Source organism: Gossypium raimondii, chromosome 2, assembly GCF_025698545.1.
Source record: "Gossypium raimondii isolate GPD5lz chromosome 2, ASM2569854v1, whole genome shotgun sequence".
In the NCBI taxonomy this organism is placed as follows: Eukaryota; Viridiplantae; Streptophyta; class Magnoliopsida; order Malvales; family Malvaceae; genus Gossypium; species Gossypium raimondii.
In genome coordinates this window covers 40,468,312-40,488,065 of record NC_068566.1, presented here as the reverse complement: position 1 = coordinate 40,488,065, position 19,754 = coordinate 40,468,312, and the positions used below count along the sequence as shown (strand labels likewise).

The 19,754-nt window shown below is 31.7% G+C and overlaps 5 protein-coding genes, 1 long non-coding RNA gene and 1 other non-coding gene across 7 annotated transcripts; 3 read left to right on the top strand and 4 right to left on the bottom strand.

The window, feature by feature from the left end:
* Window positions 1-158: 158 nt before the first annotated feature.
* LOC105788771 (uncharacterized) lies at window positions 159-2,050 on the bottom strand. The gene has a single exon (XM_012615809.2). The coding sequence runs from the start codon at window positions 2,019-2,021 to the stop codon at window positions 573-575; it is 1,449 nt and encodes a 482-aa protein (XP_012471263.1). The 5' UTR covers window positions 2,022-2,050; the 3' UTR covers window positions 159-572.
* Window positions 2,051-2,579: 529 nt separating this feature from the next.
* TRNAD-GUC (transfer RNA aspartic acid (anticodon GUC)) lies at window positions 2,580-2,651 on the bottom strand. Its single transcript has one exon. It is a non-coding gene; the product is annotated as a tRNA-Asp (tRNA).
* Window positions 2,652-2,655: 4 nt separating this feature from the next.
* LOC105789872 (uncharacterized) lies at window positions 2,656-4,334 on the bottom strand (the record flags this gene model as incomplete). The annotated part of the gene is made up of 1 exon (XM_012617188.2): window positions 2,656-4,334. A coding segment is annotated over one exon (1,470 nt), but the record flags the coding sequence as incomplete, so codon positions are not given.
* A 4,433-nt stretch (window positions 4,335-8,767) lies between these two features.
* On the top strand, window positions 8,768-9,889 carry LOC105788767 (glutathione S-transferase U7). The gene is made up of 2 exons (XM_012615807.2): window positions 8,768-9,127; window positions 9,416-9,889. Exons 1-2 carry the CDS (start codon window positions 8,774-8,776, stop codon window positions 9,770-9,772), a joined length of 711 nt encoding a protein of 236 aa, XP_012471261.2. The 5' UTR covers window positions 8,768-8,773; the 3' UTR covers window positions 9,773-9,889.
* Window positions 9,890-12,869: 2,980 nt separating this feature from the next.
* Window positions 12,870-14,150, top strand: LOC105789687 (glutathione S-transferase U7). The gene is made up of 2 exons (XM_012617053.2): window positions 12,870-13,267; window positions 13,775-14,150. The coding sequence occupies exons 1-2, from the start codon at window positions 12,956-12,958 to the stop codon at window positions 14,126-14,128; spliced, it is 666 nt and encodes a 221-aa protein (XP_012472507.2). The 5' UTR covers window positions 12,870-12,955; the 3' UTR covers window positions 14,129-14,150.
* A 1,077-nt stretch (window positions 14,151-15,227) lies between these two features.
* LOC105788768 (universal stress protein PHOS32) lies at window positions 15,228-16,658 on the bottom strand. Its single transcript, XM_012615808.2, has 3 exons — window positions 16,219-16,658; window positions 15,889-16,117; window positions 15,228-15,555 (listed from the first exon to the last, which is right to left on the bottom strand). Exons 1-3 carry the CDS (start codon window positions 16,391-16,393, stop codon window positions 15,480-15,482), a joined length of 480 nt encoding a protein of 159 aa, XP_012471262.1. The 5' UTR covers window positions 16,394-16,658; the 3' UTR covers window positions 15,228-15,479.
* A 1,525-nt stretch (window positions 16,659-18,183) lies between these two features.
* Window positions 18,184-19,754, top strand: LOC105788770 (uncharacterized). Its single transcript, XR_001132153.2, has 3 exons — window positions 18,184-18,285; window positions 18,758-18,840; window positions 19,529-19,754. It is a non-coding gene; the product is annotated as an uncharacterized LOC105788770 (long non-coding RNA).

The window sequence follows — 19,754 nt, the reverse complement described above, 5'->3', positions numbered from 1 at the left end:
CAGTGCTAATTGTACTCCTATAATTTTTTTCATATATTTAGAGAATCAAACCTCATATACATATTTAAATTTGTATCCATTATGAAATTTCTTTGCAGCAAAACCCCATTTTTTTCTTGAAGATATTGCATACAATTCAACTTACATTTCCTGCCTAAAATTTATAGATACCCAATCTATGTTCATACATGTCAGCTTCCATTATATGTCTGGCTGAAAAGAAAATATAGCCCCATAAGTTCAAAACACTAAAAGAAGTTTATCACAAAATTTTCAACAAAAATATTTAATATACATCCATGTCATGGACCTTCAGGAAAACAAGCAGTTTGGCTTTGTCGAAAATTTTCTTAATTCCCTCGATCTCCGAACGGTCAGGAATCCGGATCTATGTTCCCGTAACTTTTTATTCTCCTTAAAAGTACAGTATCCAACATCCATCCTTATGCATGTTCAAATATGAGCACGGTATGGTCTGAACAATCCCATGTTGAACACACATACTTATATTTAACAGTTACTCGAGTTTAAGTAACATAGTCAGATACCACATGAATATGAAACCAACATTGCTACTTTTGGTATTTGCAATATTGTTCCCTTGATATGCATAGAAACAGTCTTTCATATGCAGCTGCCATTTTGGTTGCTGTGAACAATTGCAGCCCTCTTTGCCTAGCAGCCTTGCCTTTATTCTCCAACACCACTCTGCCATCATTCCAAACTTTATACAGAGTCTTTTTCAAGGACTCCACACTAGGTGAGAAAGTGTAACCTGATTCTGGTCCAACAATTACCGACCCCGTGATGCTGGCGACTCGTGTAGCCATTACCGGTTTCCCAGAGAGCATTGCTTCCAACAGAGTATGATCCAATCCTTGTGCTCGGAGAGTCGGATTCACGAAAATATCGATTGCATTATAGAACTTGGCTAGTTGAGCTTGTTCCAATGGACCCAAAACGAGTATATTGGCTCCTAGAGCTTTGTATCTAGCACCCCATGGACCATCACCAGCAACAAGAACAGTAACACTTTGTTGGAACTTCTTGTTTTCCATGAAGATTTGCTTTAAAGCTTCATGTATCAAAGGGTGCCCTTTGTCTTTCACCAACCTCCCTGCAATTCCCAATACCAATGACCTACTTTTCGAGATGCCGAACTTCCGTTTAAAATCGATTCCAAGAGAGAGTTCGGGTCTGAAAATCTCCTCATCGACTCCGTTGAGGATGATGTGGACTCGTTCTTCCGGGATCATGTATATCCTTTTTAGGACATCCCCAGCATGATCACTTGTAGCAACATGGTGAGAATATCTTTGAAAAAACCTCACCTCTTCCACAACTTTCATCGCTCTTTCGGTCATCATGGTAGCCTGTCGTTCTTCCGGACTACGGAGAAGCTCTTGGATGATATCCGAATGAATGGTTTCATAAGCGATTCCGTGCCAACTAACAGCTAGATTCGGCACATTCTTCGCTCGAGTATGCAACAGCCCGACGCTCTCGGTGTGGACGACATCAAACGGTCTCCCGGTCGAGTTTTGAGCTCGGAATTGCTCCCATACAACAGCTTGGTCCAAATATCCACCAGATGTTGGCCTTGAAAGGTGAAAAACCAAGTTGGGAAATGGATACGTAGGAAAAGTGGAATTTGGTGAAGAAGTGGTGAAAATGTGCAATTCATGGCCTCTTTTGGCAAGAGCAAGGTGAAGGGTCAAAGCATGCCTTTCAAGCCCACCTGCATGAGACCTGTGAGGCCATTTCTTCACAAAAACACCAATTTTAAGGATCTGTGAGGGAGGACCAGCAGGAAAAGAAAGAACATTCCAAGCATAAGGGAATGTAAGCAAATCAATGCTTTCCTTTGCCTTTTGCATCATTATAACGTTCATGGAATAACATTTGCTGGAAAACTGACACCAACAGAAGATTGAAATGAAGGAAAATACAGAAAGGGTTGCAATTATGCGGTACAAACTATGGAACCTGAACATGGTACTTACAATCTGATCCTTTGCCATGAAAATGGAAAGCTTCAATAAAAAATTTATTTTTCCCTATCAAAACCTGTAAAGAGTTTAACAAGTTATTAGGCAAGGTGGAATTCAAGGAACTGGCACATGGGGTTTGAGCAGAAGCCATGTGATCAGCCATTTTCGAAGGACTTTGCTTTTAAGGAGTAAATAAATAAATCAGGCTTAGCAAAGTTATCATTGAAAATCCCATTGACTAAATGGATTAATTTAATCTATTCTTCTTGATTTCCAAGATGCAACAAAGGGAATCTCGAAATGTTGCAGCCCCAAATGCTCAAGCACTGATTTTAATATAATAAGAAAATTAAGGGTAAAACTAGAGACTCTAGGATTCAAATTCCTCAACTCAAAAAATGAGTAAATGAAGAACCCAATTAACTAAATAGTTGACTTACTGAGGCCAATTTTTATCATCAATTTTTTAACAAAAAGAATAAATTTGCTTTTTGATCTAAAGAATTAATTTTCAATTTTTAGTATAGGCTCTCCATGGTAGTTTTACCAAAATCAAGTGCCATCTAAGTGAGGTAAAAAACCATGAACCGCCGTTGCCGGGGATCGAACCCGGGTCGCCCGCGTGACAGGCGGGAATACTCACCACTATACTACAACGACAAGGTTGATACAAGCCTTAAAGTTTATTTATTTATATTAATAAAATAGTTTGAACATTATAAAGCTGGTTTCAGAGAAGAAAAGTAAAACTAGCTATATGAGTGGCATTATGCTTAACAAAAGAGATACCACATTATTGAAGAGAATCCAGTTGATTCTTGCATTTTCACAAAGTCTGGTTATGGAAAAACCAACATTGATATCCCTATATGTTTAATAAAATGGATTTGGGTATTTGCAATATGCTTCCTTTGACATGCACAGAAACAGTCTTTCATATGCAGCTGTCATTTTGGTGGCAGTGAACAATTTCAACCCTCTTTGTCTAGCAGCCTTGCCTTTCTTCTCCAACACCACTTTCCCATCCTTCCAAACTCTATACAGCGTTTTTTTCAAGGACTCCACTGTGGGTGAGAACGTGTAACCCAGTTCTGGTCCCACAATCACTGACCCTGTGAGACTGGCAACTCGTGTAGTCATCACTGGTTTCCCACTGAGTATTGCTTCCAATGGAGTTTGATCCAGTCCTTGACCTCGGAGCGTCGGGTGCACGAAAATATCGATGGCGTTATAAAACTTTGCTAAATCAGCTCGTCCCAATGGACCCAAAACAAGTATGTTGGCACCAAGGTCTTTGTATCTAGCACCCCATGGACCATCACCAGCTATCACAAGAACAACACTTTGTTGGAATCTGTTGTTCTCCATGAATATTTCTTTCAATGCTTGGAATATCAAAGGGTGCCCTTTGTCTTTCACCAACCTCCCTGACATTCCCAAAATCAATGACCCGTTTTGTGGAATGCCAAGTTCGTGTTTAAGCTCGTTTCCTAGGGACAACTCGGGCCTGAAAATCGCCTCATCGACTCCATTGAGAATGATGTGCACTCGTTCTTCGGGGATCATGTAAATCCTTTTGAGTATATCCCCAGCATGATCACTTGTAGCAACATGGTGGGAATATCTGGGGAAGAACCGGACCTCTTCGACGACTCTCATAACCTTCTTGGTCACCATAGCAGCCTGTTGTTCTTCGGGTGCTCTTAAAAGCTCTTGGATTATATCGGAATGAATGGATTCATATGCAATTCCATGCCAGGTAACAGCTAGGTTGGTCACGTCCTTTGCTTGGGCATGCATCAGCCCGACGCTCTCGGTGTGAACAATGTCGAACGGTGTAGCGGTCGAGTTTTGAGTTCGAAACTGGCTCCACACCACGGTCTGGTTCAAATATCCACCAACTGTTGGTTCGGAAAGGTGAAAAACTAGATTGGGAATGGATGTATTTGGAGAAGAGGTGGTGAAAATGTGCACTTGATGGCCTCTTTTGGCAAGTGCAAGGTGTAGGGTCAAGGCATGCCTTTCAAGCCCACCTGCATGAGAACTTTGAGGCCATTTCTTGACAAAAAGTGCAATTTTAAGAGTCTGAGGAGGATGATCTGAAGGGAAATAAAGAAGATTCCAAGAAGAAGGGAATGTGAGTAAATCAATCACTGGCTTTTGAAATGAATAGCAATTGCTGGAAAGCTGGCACTTATAAAGGATTGGGATGAAAGAAAATGCTGCAAGGATTGCAATTATGAAGCAGAAATTATGAAACTTTAACATAGTACTAATAGTGTGATACTTTAAACCATGAAAATGATTGAACAAATGAAAAGTTGTAAACAAAAAAAAACCATTGAATCAAGACTCAGAACCAGAGTCTAAAATACATGGGGATAAGTTTATGATTGAAGTAACTATGCACATGGGTTTGAAGTAGCATACGAGATATCAGCCGTTCCCAAAGGATTGCTTTTCAAGTGTGTAAAAACAAAAACTTCACATATCAAGTTATCACTGAAAATCACGGTGACTAAACCCACTAATTTAATCCATTTCTAAGTAATATTATTTCCGTAAAACAAAAGCTAAGTTGATTTTCAAAACCACAAGTTTAGAATTAGTATCATATGTAGCTTATATTTTTTGTTTGTGTATGGTTTTAAATGCTAGTGGATTCACTCTCTCGGCAATATATACCTCGTAGATGTAATTTGGCCCATTTTCAAATCCTTCAATTTTCAAGTTTGTAACATGTAATTTATTTATTTTATTTTATTTGATATAATTATTTCATCCTTTATTTTATTGATTATGTAATTTATATTATATGAAAATTAAATCTACGATCCTATAATATAAATATTAAAAAGTTGTTAAGTTTTTATATTTAGAAATTTAAAGTATAAAATGATAGTAATATATTAATTATATTTTTAAAAATATAATATGAAATTTAAATTAATTATTTATAAATATGAAAAAGGCTTGAGTAAAATTTTATATTTATATTTCAAGTCGGACAAGACTTGAATAATTACGTATGATATTGATAAAATGCAACGATTCAATTTAATCCAACCTCATCCATAAACATCACAAGAATACTTAATATTATACTGCCATGATAGTATTGAAATGAGAAATTTTTATATTTAGGTTATTTTTATAAACAAAACACTTCAGATTGATTGTTAATGTCAACTAGGTTTTACCTTTGGTTGAGGTTTTTATATCTAATTCATTTAATTAATAAGTACTTATGGAGTTTACTTTTTATAATAATTTATTTTAATTATTTAATAGGTGGAAATTAAAAGAAATTATTAGTTTAACTAAAGCATTTTTTTAATACAAATACCTAAAATTATTTATAGTCCCTCTCTAACCTTTCAATAGGAAGATAAATACGTTTTAACGTGCTCAAATCCACGTCCTCTTACATAAATGATAATATCAATAACAACCGAATTAAGATTCGGTCAACTAAATGAAAGATTTAAGCATCCATGAGCAAAAATTATAAAATATTGCACTAGGTAAATAGGTTTAGGTCAAGATTTGTGCTCTTGGGATAAGAGGAGTGGATTGTCGTACAACCTAAGTTAAGGATAACAAGATTAAGAATACAATTAGGAGGCTGTTTTACCTCAATAATATAAAAAAAATTTCAAATAATAATAATTAATCTAATACAAGTTTTTTAGAGTGGAGAGAGAAATCCCACTTCCCCACTCAATCAAACTAAATTTGATTTAGAACCGGAAAGTGTTGAAATTAAAATCGGCTCAAATTGATCAAGTTTTAGCTAATCTGTTTATATTTAGTAAATTTTATATTTCATTTCAATGTAAATTTCGATTGGTATCGATTATATTAGTACATACTAAATGGTTTAGTTTGTACTAATCGAAATATGGTGTTCTAAGTAAAAGGAATTTAAAATATATTTTTTGATCAAGACATAATGTTCCAATTGGTACGTAGCGATATAATTGATATCAATTAAAATTTATACCTAAATAAAATTTAAAATTTATTATTATGATTTATTACTACAACAGAATGTTCCAACCGATATAAACAATATTGAAACTGATTTTGGTTCCAACATTCCGTTGACAAAATGATTATAAATCAATTTTTGGTTTGATTGTTTTAAATCATAATTTCTCAAAAATCGGTTCCATTAAACCCATTTCTCTCTGCACTTCAAAATTTTTGTACAAAATTGGTTATTATTAAAAGAATATGTATAATTTTGAAATTTTTTAAAAAATTTGGGGTAAAACGCCTAATTAGGAAGATAAAAAAGCCTAGTCAACACTTTAAACCATATTATAATAAGTTGAAACTCAAGAGTACAATATTATTTATTTAAAACTGATCTAGAAAGTAGAGGTTTCACATGTGAGCTTGTAAAATATAATATTTTAACTATAAAACTTACATTATACAGTTTGATTATTTTAGTTAATCTGGGCACAGATAAAAATAGTATAATAATAAATTTAGTCTTTAATTTTTATATATTATAATAATTTAGTCATAATTTCAAAATTTGACTCTTAAAATTTACAAAAACTCAATTTTTCTTAATTTTTAAAAATATAAAAATACACAAATATTTTCAAAGAAATATAATAATAAATTTATAATATAAATTAAAAATATTGATAACGAGAAATAACAGTATATAAAATTTAAAAATATAAAAATGAATTTATCTTTTATATTAATATAATAAAAAATCCCCACCCCCACCCCCACCCACAACCGTCCCCCTCCCTCTCCCTCTCTGCTGCTGCATCATTTTTGTTATACCTCAATTTGCAGATAATGAAATCCATATCACAGCACAAGGTGTCTGCAGTGCTAAGAAGGTGAAAAAGCAGGGCACAGTAATGAACACTATCAACTCCATATCACTGCAATTCTCTGAAGATTTTGTTTCTTGTATGACTACAGATTTCTAATTTTTTCAAAGTGGGTTGTCTTTACATCTATCAAAGCCCCCATTAAACAAAGAGGAAAGGGAACAGACACAAAGCACAACACTTCCATTGAAAATCTTAATATTTTCTTACTTTTTTTAGAAACCCTTCAAACCATTTAAGTTTGTTATCTTCATTTTTCATGTCAGGAACTATCTTGGTTTCTGCTACTCTCAAAACCATTTATTCAAAGAAGATTCATCTCCACCCCCATCTTTATCTCTCGAAATAGCCTCCAACTTGCTCTCAAGGTCCTTGCCGAAAGAGGAAACTATCTAGACGAACCAGTTAAAGGGGTCTGTGGTGGGGGAATGGGGAGAGGGTGGGGGATTTTTATTTTATTTAATATTAATATTAATATTGATATAAAATTTAAATTTATTATTATAATTTTTTTTAAAATATTTATGTATTTTTATATATATCTTCTAAAATTTTTAGAATTAGGATCAATTTGAAATTATTTGTAAATTTTGAGGATTAAATTTTTAAAATTATGATTAAATTGATTTAATATGTAAGAGTTGAGGACAAAACTTATTATTATACCATTTTTTTTATCTGCCACGTCAACTTGCTGATTGTGATTTTAACATGAGTGATAAAAATGATCAAACTATTAGATTCTTGAGTTGGATGGTATTGAAGCTATCTAATTGATTCAAGAAAATGTAGTTTATCAGCATTACTCAGTTATGGCACGTTCCATTAAGAAGCTATTATAACTTTCCTGGATGGTTAAAGTTATTCATACTTTCAGAGAGGGCAATAAAGTAGCTGACAGGCTAGCCTTAATGGCGTTCTCAAGACCGTTGGGTAGGTATGCTTTTATGCAACCGCCAGATGAAGTCCTCTTATTCTGGAATGTCTTGGCACCATATAGTTTAGTTATGATTTAATCATTATTCTTGTAAAAAAAAAATGACCAAACTATATAAGGTGGATGTTTAAATTGCAAACATTTTATTTTGAGCGCCTAAAATGAATTTTTTTTATAGTTGAGTAACTATCATTGTAGTTTATTTAATAGATTATTATTTTCTTATGGTTTAATCATGAGTTAGTTATAAACTAATTATAATTGATAATTTTAATCATTCACATAACTTATTTATAGCAAAAAGAATGAAATTTTGTTGCTGAAGAGATATTATCGTTTTATAAAAATTTTATTTATCTTTTAATTTCCTAATTATTTTTATTTTATGTATAATTTTTTTATGAGATATGTATTAAATAAGCTTTTTCATACTTTATCGGCAGCAATCACATAATTTCTCATTTGATGTTAGTCCATTTATTAGTGTAGCTCAAGGATGATCTTTTAAGAAGGAGAGACATCTTCGAATATTCTTGCACTCTTGCAAGACTAAAACAAACGTGAATTAAAGAGTATTTCAATTTGCATTTTGAAATTCTCAGTAAATTTACCTTAACAGCTAAAATTTTGATATTTTGGCATAATCATATAACACAATTAATATTTAAAATCAAGAAGAAAAAAGAAGGAAGTGGTCAGCCTTGGGTCGTCAACCAATCAATCCAACCCAATGAGCCAGCGCCACCATCGTTATCTTTGTGCCACCAATCATGGGAACGAAGACTTAAGCATATATATAGACTTAAGCAAATCCAAAACAAAATAAAGTGAATGATTTTGATTCTCAATGTCATCCACTTAGACTGCATTGTGCAATTCAAGGGGCTGAGATTGTAGTGCCTTTTTTTTACGGCCGAGATTCATGCAATGATCTCTTCATGTTGGAACTTCATCAGCTATAAGAGGGATAGGCATAAGAAGCAATGAAGTGGCGAACCATTCTCAGTTCAAAAACCATGGGGGATGATGAAGAAGTGAAGGTATTTGGGATGTGGGCAAGCCCTTACAGTCGCAGGGTTGAACTGGCCTTGAAACTAAAGGGAATACCATATGAATACATTGAAGAAGATTTATCCAACAAGAGCGCCTTGCTTATCCAACATAATCCAGTTCATCAAAAAATCCCAGTCCTTGTTCATAATGGGAAATCAATACCAGAATCACTTGTAATCTTAGAGTACATCGATGAAACCTGGAGGAACAATCCAATTCTTTTGTCTCAAGATCCTTATGATAGAGCCATGGCTCGGTTCTGGGCTAAGTTCATTGACGAAAAGGTACAATGAACCTGTGTTAAACGTTTTTTTTTGTTTTACACCTCTCAATCCTGCTTGGGTTGTATAATTTGGGTCAGTTGAATTTAAATTTTAAAATTTACAGATTATTTTTATCATTTCTAAGGAAGAATCATTTTGGGTTTTAGTCTTTTCTATTATAGGTTATTTTCAAATTAGACAAATTTAAGTCGCTAACTTTTTATGATCAAATCAAGTTGAGTTGAGTTTAGGATTCAACCGGTCAAAACCAATAGGATATAATAAGTTTAAGAGTTCCATTATTTGCAGATACTGAGCACAACAAGGAAGGTTAGTTTTACCACAGGAAAGGAACAAGAGCATGCAATTGAAGAAGTAACTGAGCAGCTAAAACTGCTGGAGAATGAAGTGAAAGGGAAAGCCTATTTTGGAGGTGAGGGTATTGGATATGTTGATATCGTTGCCAATTTCTTGGTATTCTGGTTTGGAAACCTGCAAGAGGCTTTGGGAATCAATATCTTCTCGCAACACAAATTTCCATTCATATTTGAATGGATCCAAAAGCAGCTCAAGATCGATATGGTGGACGAATGCCGGATTCCCAAGGACAAACATCTCACTTACATCCAAACTCGACTCGCAGCCTTCAAGTCTGCATCCAAGTAAAAGCCTTTAGAATAAAAGAAATGCTACCATAGTAAATAAGCAAATAAAATGTTAAATATGAAGTTGTAAGGTTTTCGATTATATATATATTATATATGTGTGTGTGATTATATTTAATGCACAATCTGCCACCTCGATGCTAAAGGACCTATAAATAAATATCCCTAGATGTATTAAATATAATTAGAACTATTATTATTTTGAAATAAAATATAATTAAAATTATAAATCTTCCAAAGATTAACTTCTCTTTGATCAAGTGCAGGGAAATCAAGCTTTACAGTGGCTTTCGGCTAATTCCTTGAGTTTACAAGGTTGACAACATTGGTTTGTCCAAGGTTGAGATTGACCCGATTAAGTAACAAGTAAAACAAAATAGCAGAATAAATTGAGAAATTGAACATACAAATTTAACGTGAAAAATTCTTCCAAAGAGGATAAAAAAAATCAGGGGAAAAAATAATTTTATTATAATGACAAAAGAACGAATAGTACAAAAGATGAAGATAAAAACTAAACCTTAAAAACCCGAAAATAAAAAACCCTCAAGACGTAAACACAAAATTCTCTAAATGTGCTATGAGTTCTAATTTCCAATGGGTGTATTTTCTAAAGTTGTAAAAGAATCTATTTATAGGCTAAATTCATAGGTCAAATAATAATAAAATAATCTAGACTAATCAGAGTTTAATTGAAACAAATAAACAGTATTTAACTGAAAGATTATTTCTCAAATTTAACTAAAATAAGAGTCATTCTCAACCGTTTGTGATAAACCTTAACATTCTCTTGTTAGAAAGCTTGACGAATCTATAATTGTCATTGAGGATCTTGATCGGCATTTGTCGGAAAAATCAATGAGCATGAGTGGGTGGGATTTTAACCTCTAGTTGCAGCGAAGAAATAGTGATGATGGCCTCCACAATGAACATTATTGAGCGAGAATGGGTGGAGGAAATCATTAGATGAAATTGGTGAAGCGGATGGGGGGCTTTGGTAAGCAAGTAACAAATGCGATTAAAATAAATATCCCTAAATTAAGAATTGGTGATGTTTGCTCAAGGAGTTGTTCCAGTCCTTGGAGAACGGCGGTGCCATGGTGGATGACGGCGGTCCCTCGTCAAGCATACATTTCGGGTTTGCTCTAAGAGAGAGGCAATGTTTTGAAGATTTATAATTTTAATTAAGTTAAATATATTTCAGGATATTTACTTATAACTACTTATGTTTTGCTCATTACAGTGGTGACAAATTAGCATTATATAATTACTATATATAAAATTATAATATTTTTCTGATTTTTTTAGAGTTAAAATTTATATTTTCTTTTTATTTGATTTCGCGATTTTAAATTTGTCACTTAAATAAATTTTTATATTTTAAAAATGCCTTATAATTAAGGGCGTAATTAGGGGCTGGCGGCGGCTTTAATACCTCTTAAAATGAAATTCTTTTCATTTAGATTTGTTTAATCTTTAAAAATTAATTAATTGCTAATGTGGTATACGTTTGGATTGCCACATTAGCAACATTAACAAATGTTAACTTTTTTGTAAAGTTGGAGGGCTAAATAAGACAATATCCCTTAATTAATTTGAATCGGTCCAATTGTTTTTGAATTGTATAAATTTTGAAAATCCTAAAAAAAAATTTGGGTGATTTTAGTTTGAGTTGGTTTGATTTTAGGATTGGATCTTTTTGAGTTTGAGTTATTTAGATTTGAAGGTCGTGTATTTTGAGTTCATGTCATTTTAGATTCGGTTTGAATTTGAATCTTTTCAAGTTTGGATCAATTTGAGTTTAGATTGATCTAGTGTGAATTGTTAACTTTTTAGGTTAAATTATGTTATTTGTCCTTCTACTTTGTGAAAATTGTGGATTTAGTCTCAGTACTTTATATTTGATCAATTTTAGTCCCTATACTTATTGAATCGGTTAATTTTAGTCATTGTACTTTTCAAAATTTGAAATTTCAATCTTGATGCAAATGACATTTATTTCTATTTTAGTAAGTAATATGTGGAAATAAAAAACTGACATGACAATACATATATGGTAATATATTTACCGATCGATTTTGAAAATAGTATAACTTTAATGAATTTGACACTAAATTTTAAAAATTTTAGAAAGTACATAAACTAAAAACCATTAAATTAAAGTAAAAGAATTAAATTCACAATTTGGATTAGGACAAGATTTAGTTCGAATGAAGAAGCTAAGGGGCAGGAGCTTTTACCCAGGGGAGAAAGTAGAGGGGCTAGCAGAGACCCCGGTCCTCCCTAAAATAGAAAATTTTTTATTTAGGCCTTTTAAAATTTTTAAAATTTTAAATTAGTAAAGGTAAAATTTCACTTTGGCCCCCAAAAATATAAAAATTTGATTTAATCCTTTAAAAACTATAAAATATAGGATATTAAAATGACGAAATTGTATGTTTATTATGTAAAATTACAATCTAACTTATTTGGCTCTCTAACTTTTAGCCCTCTATTTAATTTTTCAACGCTTTTAGTCCTTGAATTTGTATTTCCTATCAAATCACCCCAAAATAGATAAAAAAATTAATGTTTTTTTAACTTACTTGACGTGACATGTATGTGAATTGCCACATGGATAACATGTTAGTATTTAATTAAATTTTTAAAATTTTAAATACTATTTTTAAAAACTTATACTTTTAAATAATTTTAATGATTTTAAAATTTTAAAATATCTTTTTGAATTTTAAAATTTTAAAAATAATTAATCTTGACATGTGATCCATACATTAATCCACGTGTATGTCATGTCAACAAAATTAAAAACATTAACTTTTCCATCTATTTTGAAGTGATTTGACAAAAAATATAAATTAAAAAATTAAAAGAGCCGAAAAATTAAATATATTGCTAAAATGATTCTTTTTGTAGAGTTGGAGGAGAAAAAAATCATCATTCCTTTTAAATTTGAATAAAAAAATGAGAAACATCCATCCCTATGCAAATGGGGGTCAACATTTTTAGTGTCAAGTGGCAAAGCTTCGATGATTACTATTGCATAGTTAGAAAAACCCATCTATTTGGATTATTCATATTGGAATCATTCAAGAATCGGCTTTATGGTACATGAAAATTGAGTTATAAAAAAGGGCAAAAAAACCATTGAATCCCAAAGCCATCCATATAGACTGAAACAACAACAATGGGGGAAGAAGTGAAGCTTCACGGTATGTGGGCAAGCCCATTCAGCCGAAGAGTGGAACTAGCACTCAAACTCAAAGCCATACCCTACCAATACATTGAAGAAGATTTGTCAAACAAGACCCCTTCGCTTCTACGTTATAATCCCGTTCATAAGAAAGTTCCAGTTTTAGTGCACAACGATAAACCAGTTGCCGAATCAATGGTCATTATCGAGTACATGGATGAGACCTGGGAAAACAACCCCTTTTTGCCTAGGGATCCTTATGAAAGAGCAATGGCTCGCTTCTATGCTAAATTCATTGACGATAAGGTATATCAAATTTCAACCCTTTTCTCATTCAACAATAGTTTGGTCAAATTGTATAAAAGGTGCATGTGTTATACGTTTTTGACATATCTAATTTTCTACTTATTTAGCACATTAGCTAAGAGTGTTGACCTTATTCCCAGGATCGATAGGATAGTTGTGTCATGTGTGCATGTAGGTGAAGCTAGGGAGGCAAAACCAGAGACCTTTTTCCCAATAATGTGTGTTTTCAATCATGTGAACTCCTTAAAATCATGGCTTATATTTTTTTTAAACATATAAAAAAATATTTATCCAGTTGTACAAAAATGCCATTTAATCATATATTTAAAAAAAAACAAACTATATTAAATTGTTTGATGGAGTTAATGAACAAAAATTGACTTCCAAGACTCAAATATAAAAAAAGAAGGATATTTTGAAAAATAAAGAGAATATAGATAATGAAGAAAGAGTGCATATCCTTGTATATAATTTGAGCTAAAGATGCAAAGTGATTACATTTTGCAGCTTTTGCCAACACTGGCGAAGTTGGGTCGAACTGCAGGGAAGGAAAAAGAAGAGACCATTGAAGAAATTCATGAGCAGCTGAAAGTCCTTGAAGATGAGCTGAAAGGGAAGCAATTTTTTGGAGGGCAGAGAATTGGGTACCTTGATATTGTTGCAATGATTTTAGTGTGGCTTCATCTTGCAGGATCGATTACTGGACAAAAAGTATTAAGCACTGAGAAATTTCCACTGATTTATGAATGGATAGAAAGGGTGATGAAAATGGAGGTGGTGAATGAATGCTTGATCCCAGAAGAGAAACGTCAAGATTGGATTCAACTCGCCCAAAGAGCCCCCAAATCTGCTTCCAACTGATTTAAAAAATAATAAGAATAACAACTCTCACCACCATGGTAATCATAATTGTGAATTTTCTACTTTTGTTTATGGTTTGTTCCTTCAATTTGTTTGAGATCATCAAACAATAAAAGATTTTATGTACCGTATCATAAAAACTTTAAAAATATTAACTCTATTAAATAGCAAATTATATCTTTTAAATAGTAAATTAATTCATTTAATAGCACTCCATTTAATTGTAGAGGAATTAATTTGATCAAATCCCAATAGGGAACTCTAAATTACATTCCCCTAAAAAAAGGCTAAGAAAATATCATATGGATCAAAGAAATAAATTCGATAAGTACAATTTCTAAATGAAAAAAGAAAAAATTAAGCCTAGAAAGAGTTTCAACAAAATTTAGGAGGTTTTTTTAGGGATAGCATTGCAGGATTTCCTTTCTGTCAGATTCCACAAAATTACAAAAAGTGAGATGGGGAATGAGTAAAACAAGGCAGAAACCTGACAATTCAATAATCGGCAATAACAATCCCAACCCATTTGCCCTTTCTCCAACCAACATACAAAATCTAATCTATGTTATTCGGATTTAAAGAAATTATACAAATTATACAAAGATATATTTAATTAAGCAAAAAAAAAAAACTCTAAAACATAATCATACAAACAAAAGTTTAATAGTTTGAAAGGAAAATAATTATATGAAATAGTGATGTCACATTATTTTTTTACTAATTATTTAATATTATTTCAGCATCTTTTTTTCATGTTATTGACACATTATTTTAGTATTTTTTTTAACTTTAGCTCTGAACCCTTAAACCTCAAATCTGAAACCTTCCAAGGCCTATGGTTTAAAGTTTAGGATTCAGGATTTAAGGTTCAATGTTCAAGAGCTAGAGAGCAGGATCTAGGATCCATGGTCCAAGATCTAGGATTTTAGGATATAGGGTCCAAATTTTAAAAAAATTACTAAAATGATGTATTAATGACATGGAAAAAAAATGCTGAAATAATGTTAAATAATTGGTAAGAGATACAGGACAATGTAACAACTCTGTTTCATACCATACTTTCCCTAGCTTCAAGAGTAAAATAAATAACAATAAAAGATAGTGAAACATTGTTACTTAAATGCGAACCATGAACAATGTCCATGTCCATACAAAGTTTGTTTATTTATGGAAACAGCACTGGAGCTGATCCTAATCAAGCACTCTCAGGATCTGAGTACAACCCGAGAACCAAGATGTCCATACATACATACATACATAAATCACCCACATAGAAATAGAAACAAGGAACATCGATTATTTTCAAAGATACATTACTTTTGCAGAATACTGAGATCAAAATCCATGAGCACTAGGATCCTTTAACAATTGTTACTGGACAAGTTGCATTTACCATCACATGGTTGCTCACACTTCCAATCAGTACCCTAATTTCAATCAAAATCACAACCTCAGAATCAAAAAAGGAAAATGATGACAAGAGCAAGAAACAGTTGATCCATTTATGTTACAATCCAACCCGTCGGACCATGGACGGAAATTGGAATTGTTTTCTTTAGATGTCCATTAATTTTTCAAGGTTTTGTAATTGGCAAGAGTGTATAAGTAAATTCCAACTCAGAACTTTACGTATAAAAGAGTGCACTCTGCAATAAGTAAATCAAAGACTATATCTATCTAAATGAATGACTAGACCCAAAGTAGTTTCACCCTTGAACACATATTTCAATTTCCCAGGTAGAAGATAAAGATTGAATTACCTTTGAATGGTGCCAAGGCCTCTGCTGCCCATTACCAAACAATCAAGCTTCAAATCTGCAACAGATTCACATATTTTATCCCTGGCATCACCCCAGTAAATCTTTGTGACAATATTCACCTCTTTCTGCCTTGAAGCCGTATCAACCAAGTCTAAAACCTCAGGATCAGGTTCCACCTCATAATGTTTCATCACTTCCTTCTCTCTGAACTCCGATAATGGAATCAAAGCTACAAATAAAAGATCACCAAGTCAAAGATCGTCAAAATACCAATGACCCATAGTTTTAAAACTTGATCAAAAACGGAAGTGGAGTATGGCAGTGACTTACGTGAGCCACTGGTGGACCAAAGAAGGTTACGAGACTCGTCGCTCTGATTGGGTTTGACGTGGATGAGGTAAAGGGTATCTCCTTTGTCTACCAGATTGTCGGTTGACCATTTAAGAGCTGCTTTGCTTCCCTTGGAGAAATCCATTGCTACACCGATTTGCCTATCTTTTGTCATCTTCTTTTTCTTGAGAAATTAAACCCAGAAATGAACAACAAGATTTGATCACAGGGACTAGGTCTTCAAATCTAAGCACACAGTTTGGAGGAACAAAGAGAAAGCTACCAGATGCTCAGCATCTTCTTCTTCTTCTTTTTTGTGAAGACCAAGGCATTTATTCGATATGTATTTTGTTGGATTGGCTTGCCAGGTTCTTATTGGAATACAAATTAAAACGATTAAGAATTATATGAAACTCTCATTCCATCTTATCTCTATCGCTATTTAATAGAAAAATCATAAATAAAACATTTTTCTACTAGAAAGAAAAAGGAATGACATAGATCTCGAACAAGTTTTTTGCATAAATTTATTTATTTATTTTTATAAATATTATTATTACAGCAGTATTTTTATATCATCTTTAAATAAAAGAGTTACAAGATCAAATATGTATTTTAAAGTCAACTGCATTCTACTTATATTCATTATTTTAAAATTTTTAAAAGAATATGCTTTTAATATAAAATATTTTATTTCATCCGCATTGTAGGTGTAACAAAATCTAATTTAAATAATGAGAATAATTTATATTATAATAATCCTAAATATCTTAATTTTTGGGCAAAATGAAATAAAACCATGTGATCAATTTTTATTATATATTATTTAACTCATTTTAATTTTAATTTTAATTAAATTATTTTGTAAAATAAATAATTAAATTTTGAAAAAAAAGAAACACAAATGTTATTGTATATGGATGTGTATAATAAAGATTTTATGTGTTTGAAAATTAATGATATCATTTTATTTCATGATTTTCATTGATATATAAAAGTAAAAATTATTTTAATATAAGTTATTCTCTTAAATAAATTAGTAATGTGATTTAAATCAATGTTGTAAGGGTAAGAGGTTGAGCTAATCTGAAATAGATAATTCCCGAATATATTACTTTCTTTATATTTCAAATGATTAAAATTTTGATATCTCTCTATGATAATTAATTTATTATTTGTTAACTTGAATTGATTGTCTTTAACGAAACAAATCAAAGCTCAATTTTTATTTCAATTTTTTAAAGTTGCTAGACTTACAATTGGATTGAATTAACGAAACAAATATTTTTTTATTAAGCAGTTGAATTGGCTATTTTTCAAAATTCGAGTTGTTTTACTTCTTGTTGTTGTTCATTTTTTTTCATTAAACCAAACGTAGAGACAATGTTGAAAAGGGTCACAAAAAACTGCAAAAGGAACAAATTACACAATATGTAAATTTGAGAGTACAATTTTTTAGATTTGAGACTAAATTGACATAATATATAAATGTTGAGGGTTAAAATTGTTATTATGCTAATTTTAAAAACTATTGTGTCACTTTTCATTAGTCATTTGATGGTTGGTAACAAAAAGAAAAATTCGGATAGTTGAATTGTAACAGCCCAATTTTGACCCTAATCGGAATAGTGATTTTGGGACCACAAATCCGAGTCTGAAAAACATTTTAATATTATTTTGTGTGTTTATGATGTGTGAATTTAAATGTGTTAAAGTTTCGTAAATTAATTTTATTGTTTGGGTGTCGATTTAATAAAAAGGGGCTTAATCGCGTAAAATAAAAATTTGATGGTTAAATAAGAAAGTGCCTAATTATTTTTGTCTTTATAATTTGGAGGCCTTATGTTGAAATTTAGCCAATACTATAAATAGTGGACGGCATATTGTTTTAATATATGGTTTTTATACATTAAAAATAAAAAATGATAATATTATAATATATGTTATAATAATAATAGTGATAATAACAAGGCCATTATCATATCATCGTTCTTCACTTTCGAAACTAGAGAAAGAATAAAAGATAAAAGCTTGGCTAGGGTTCGGCCATTGTTGAACTAGATTGAGGTTCGTCTTTTGTTCGGTTTTTGATAATTTTTACGTTTTTGAGATCGTTGCTTTGTGTTCTTTAAAACCCATGTTTAAATTTTGTGAATTGATGATAATTTTGAAATGTGCCATTGATGAATGTTTGAGTTTTATGATGTTAGTTGAGGAAATATGAAATATATGTGTTAGATTAGCATGTTTTGTCTTTGAATTGTTGATGAATTTGAGTAATTAGGGTTAAGTTGTAAAAATAATTTTTTTAGGGGCTAAAATGTGAAATAAATGAAATGTATGAGTTTGTATGGATACTAGGAATATTCGACCCTTAAGGAGTGTAGTCAAATTTTGTGTATTTTGTGTTTTGAGCAAAAAGGACTAAATTGTGAAAATGTGAAATATTAGGGGTAAAAATGTAATTTGCCCATTTATGTGTTCTTAGACTAAATTGAATGAAAATATGTTTAAATGAGATTTATTTGAATATTTTTAGATCAAGAAACCAAGAAATCGGATTTAGATCGGGGGAAATCAAAGGTAGTTGAGTAGTCGATCTATTTGTCGACGACATCCGAGGTAAGTTATTAAGCATACATATTTGTGTCGTTCTAAATTATCTTAACATCTACATAATTATGCTGAATTGAATTGATATATATGTAGTGATACGATTTTTGAAATATGACGTATTGAGTTGTTGACCCCCAACACTAAGTGTGCGAGTATAAAAATAAACGATAATGAGATTAGCACTAAGTGTGCGAGTTTAATTGAAATGCACTAAGTGTGCGAGTATAATGGTAAAGCACTAAGTGTGCGTACTTATTAAATATTTTCGAAAGATTATTAATATCGAGTATTTGACTTATCGAGAAATCATGAGTAACAAAGTGAGTAATAATTATTTTGATGGTATTCAAGATTAATTTCTGTATGTATCAAACCTAGGTGGTGATTATAATTGGAGTTATATTTATTTAAGATGATTCATTATATTTTATGATAATAAAATGTATAAAGTACTTGGCCTTGTACTTAAATTTGAAGAAATGCTTATAGTTGAGTATTTATATTGATTTTTGTTAAATCATAGTATGAAGTGAATAATTATATTATGCTATGGGAAGTTAAAGGTAAGATGATTTAGAAGTATGAATTGGTTAAATATTATTCTAGATATCAAGTTAAATTGTAGAGTTATTTGCTTGTAACTTACTAAGCTAAATTAGCTTACAATGTGTTGGATTATTGTTTCGATGTATAGATTTTGGAGATCGCTACGTGTTCGGGTATCGCCAGCTAAGCTCATCACACTATCGGTGTCTCCTTTTGGTATTTTGCTAAATTGTTTTCAAATATATGGCATGTATAGCTTAGTTAAAAATGGTGATTTTGAAATCAATGTGTATGTGTAATTAAAAGCCGTGTGAAAATGGGTTATCTCTTTTTGTTTTGAATTTGGTATTAACGAATATGCTTTAATGGTCTAA

Coding starts and splice junctions, on each gene's coding strand:
- LOC105788771 (XM_012615809.2), bottom strand. CDS start 2,021: ATGGCAAAGGATCAGATTGTAAGTACCATGTTCAGGTTCCATAGTTTG.
- LOC105788767 (XM_012615807.2), top strand. CDS start 8,774: ATGAAGTGGCGAACCATTCTCAGTTCAAAAACCATGGGGGATGATGAA. Junction 9,128..9,415: donor CTAAGTTCATTGACGAAAAG/GTACAATGAACC, acceptor CATTATTTGCAG/ATACTGAGCACAACAAGGAA.
- LOC105789687 (XM_012617053.2), top strand. CDS start 12,956: ATGGGGGAAGAAGTGAAGCTTCACGGTATGTGGGCAAGCCCATTCAGC. Junction 13,268..13,774: donor CTAAATTCATTGACGATAAG/GTATATCAAATT, acceptor TACATTTTGCAG/CTTTTGCCAACACTGGCGAA.
- LOC105788768 (XM_012615808.2), bottom strand. CDS start 16,393: ATGACAAAAGATAGGCAAATCGGTGTAGCAATGGATTTCTCCAAGGGA. Junction 16,118..16,218: donor TTGGTCCACCAGTGGCTCAC/GTAAGTCACTGC, acceptor TTTTATTTGTAG/CTTTGATTCCATTATCGGAG. Junction 15,556..15,888: donor GGCCTTGGCACCATTCAAAG/GTAATTCAATCT, acceptor GATTGAAATTAG/GGTACTGATTGGAAGTGTGA.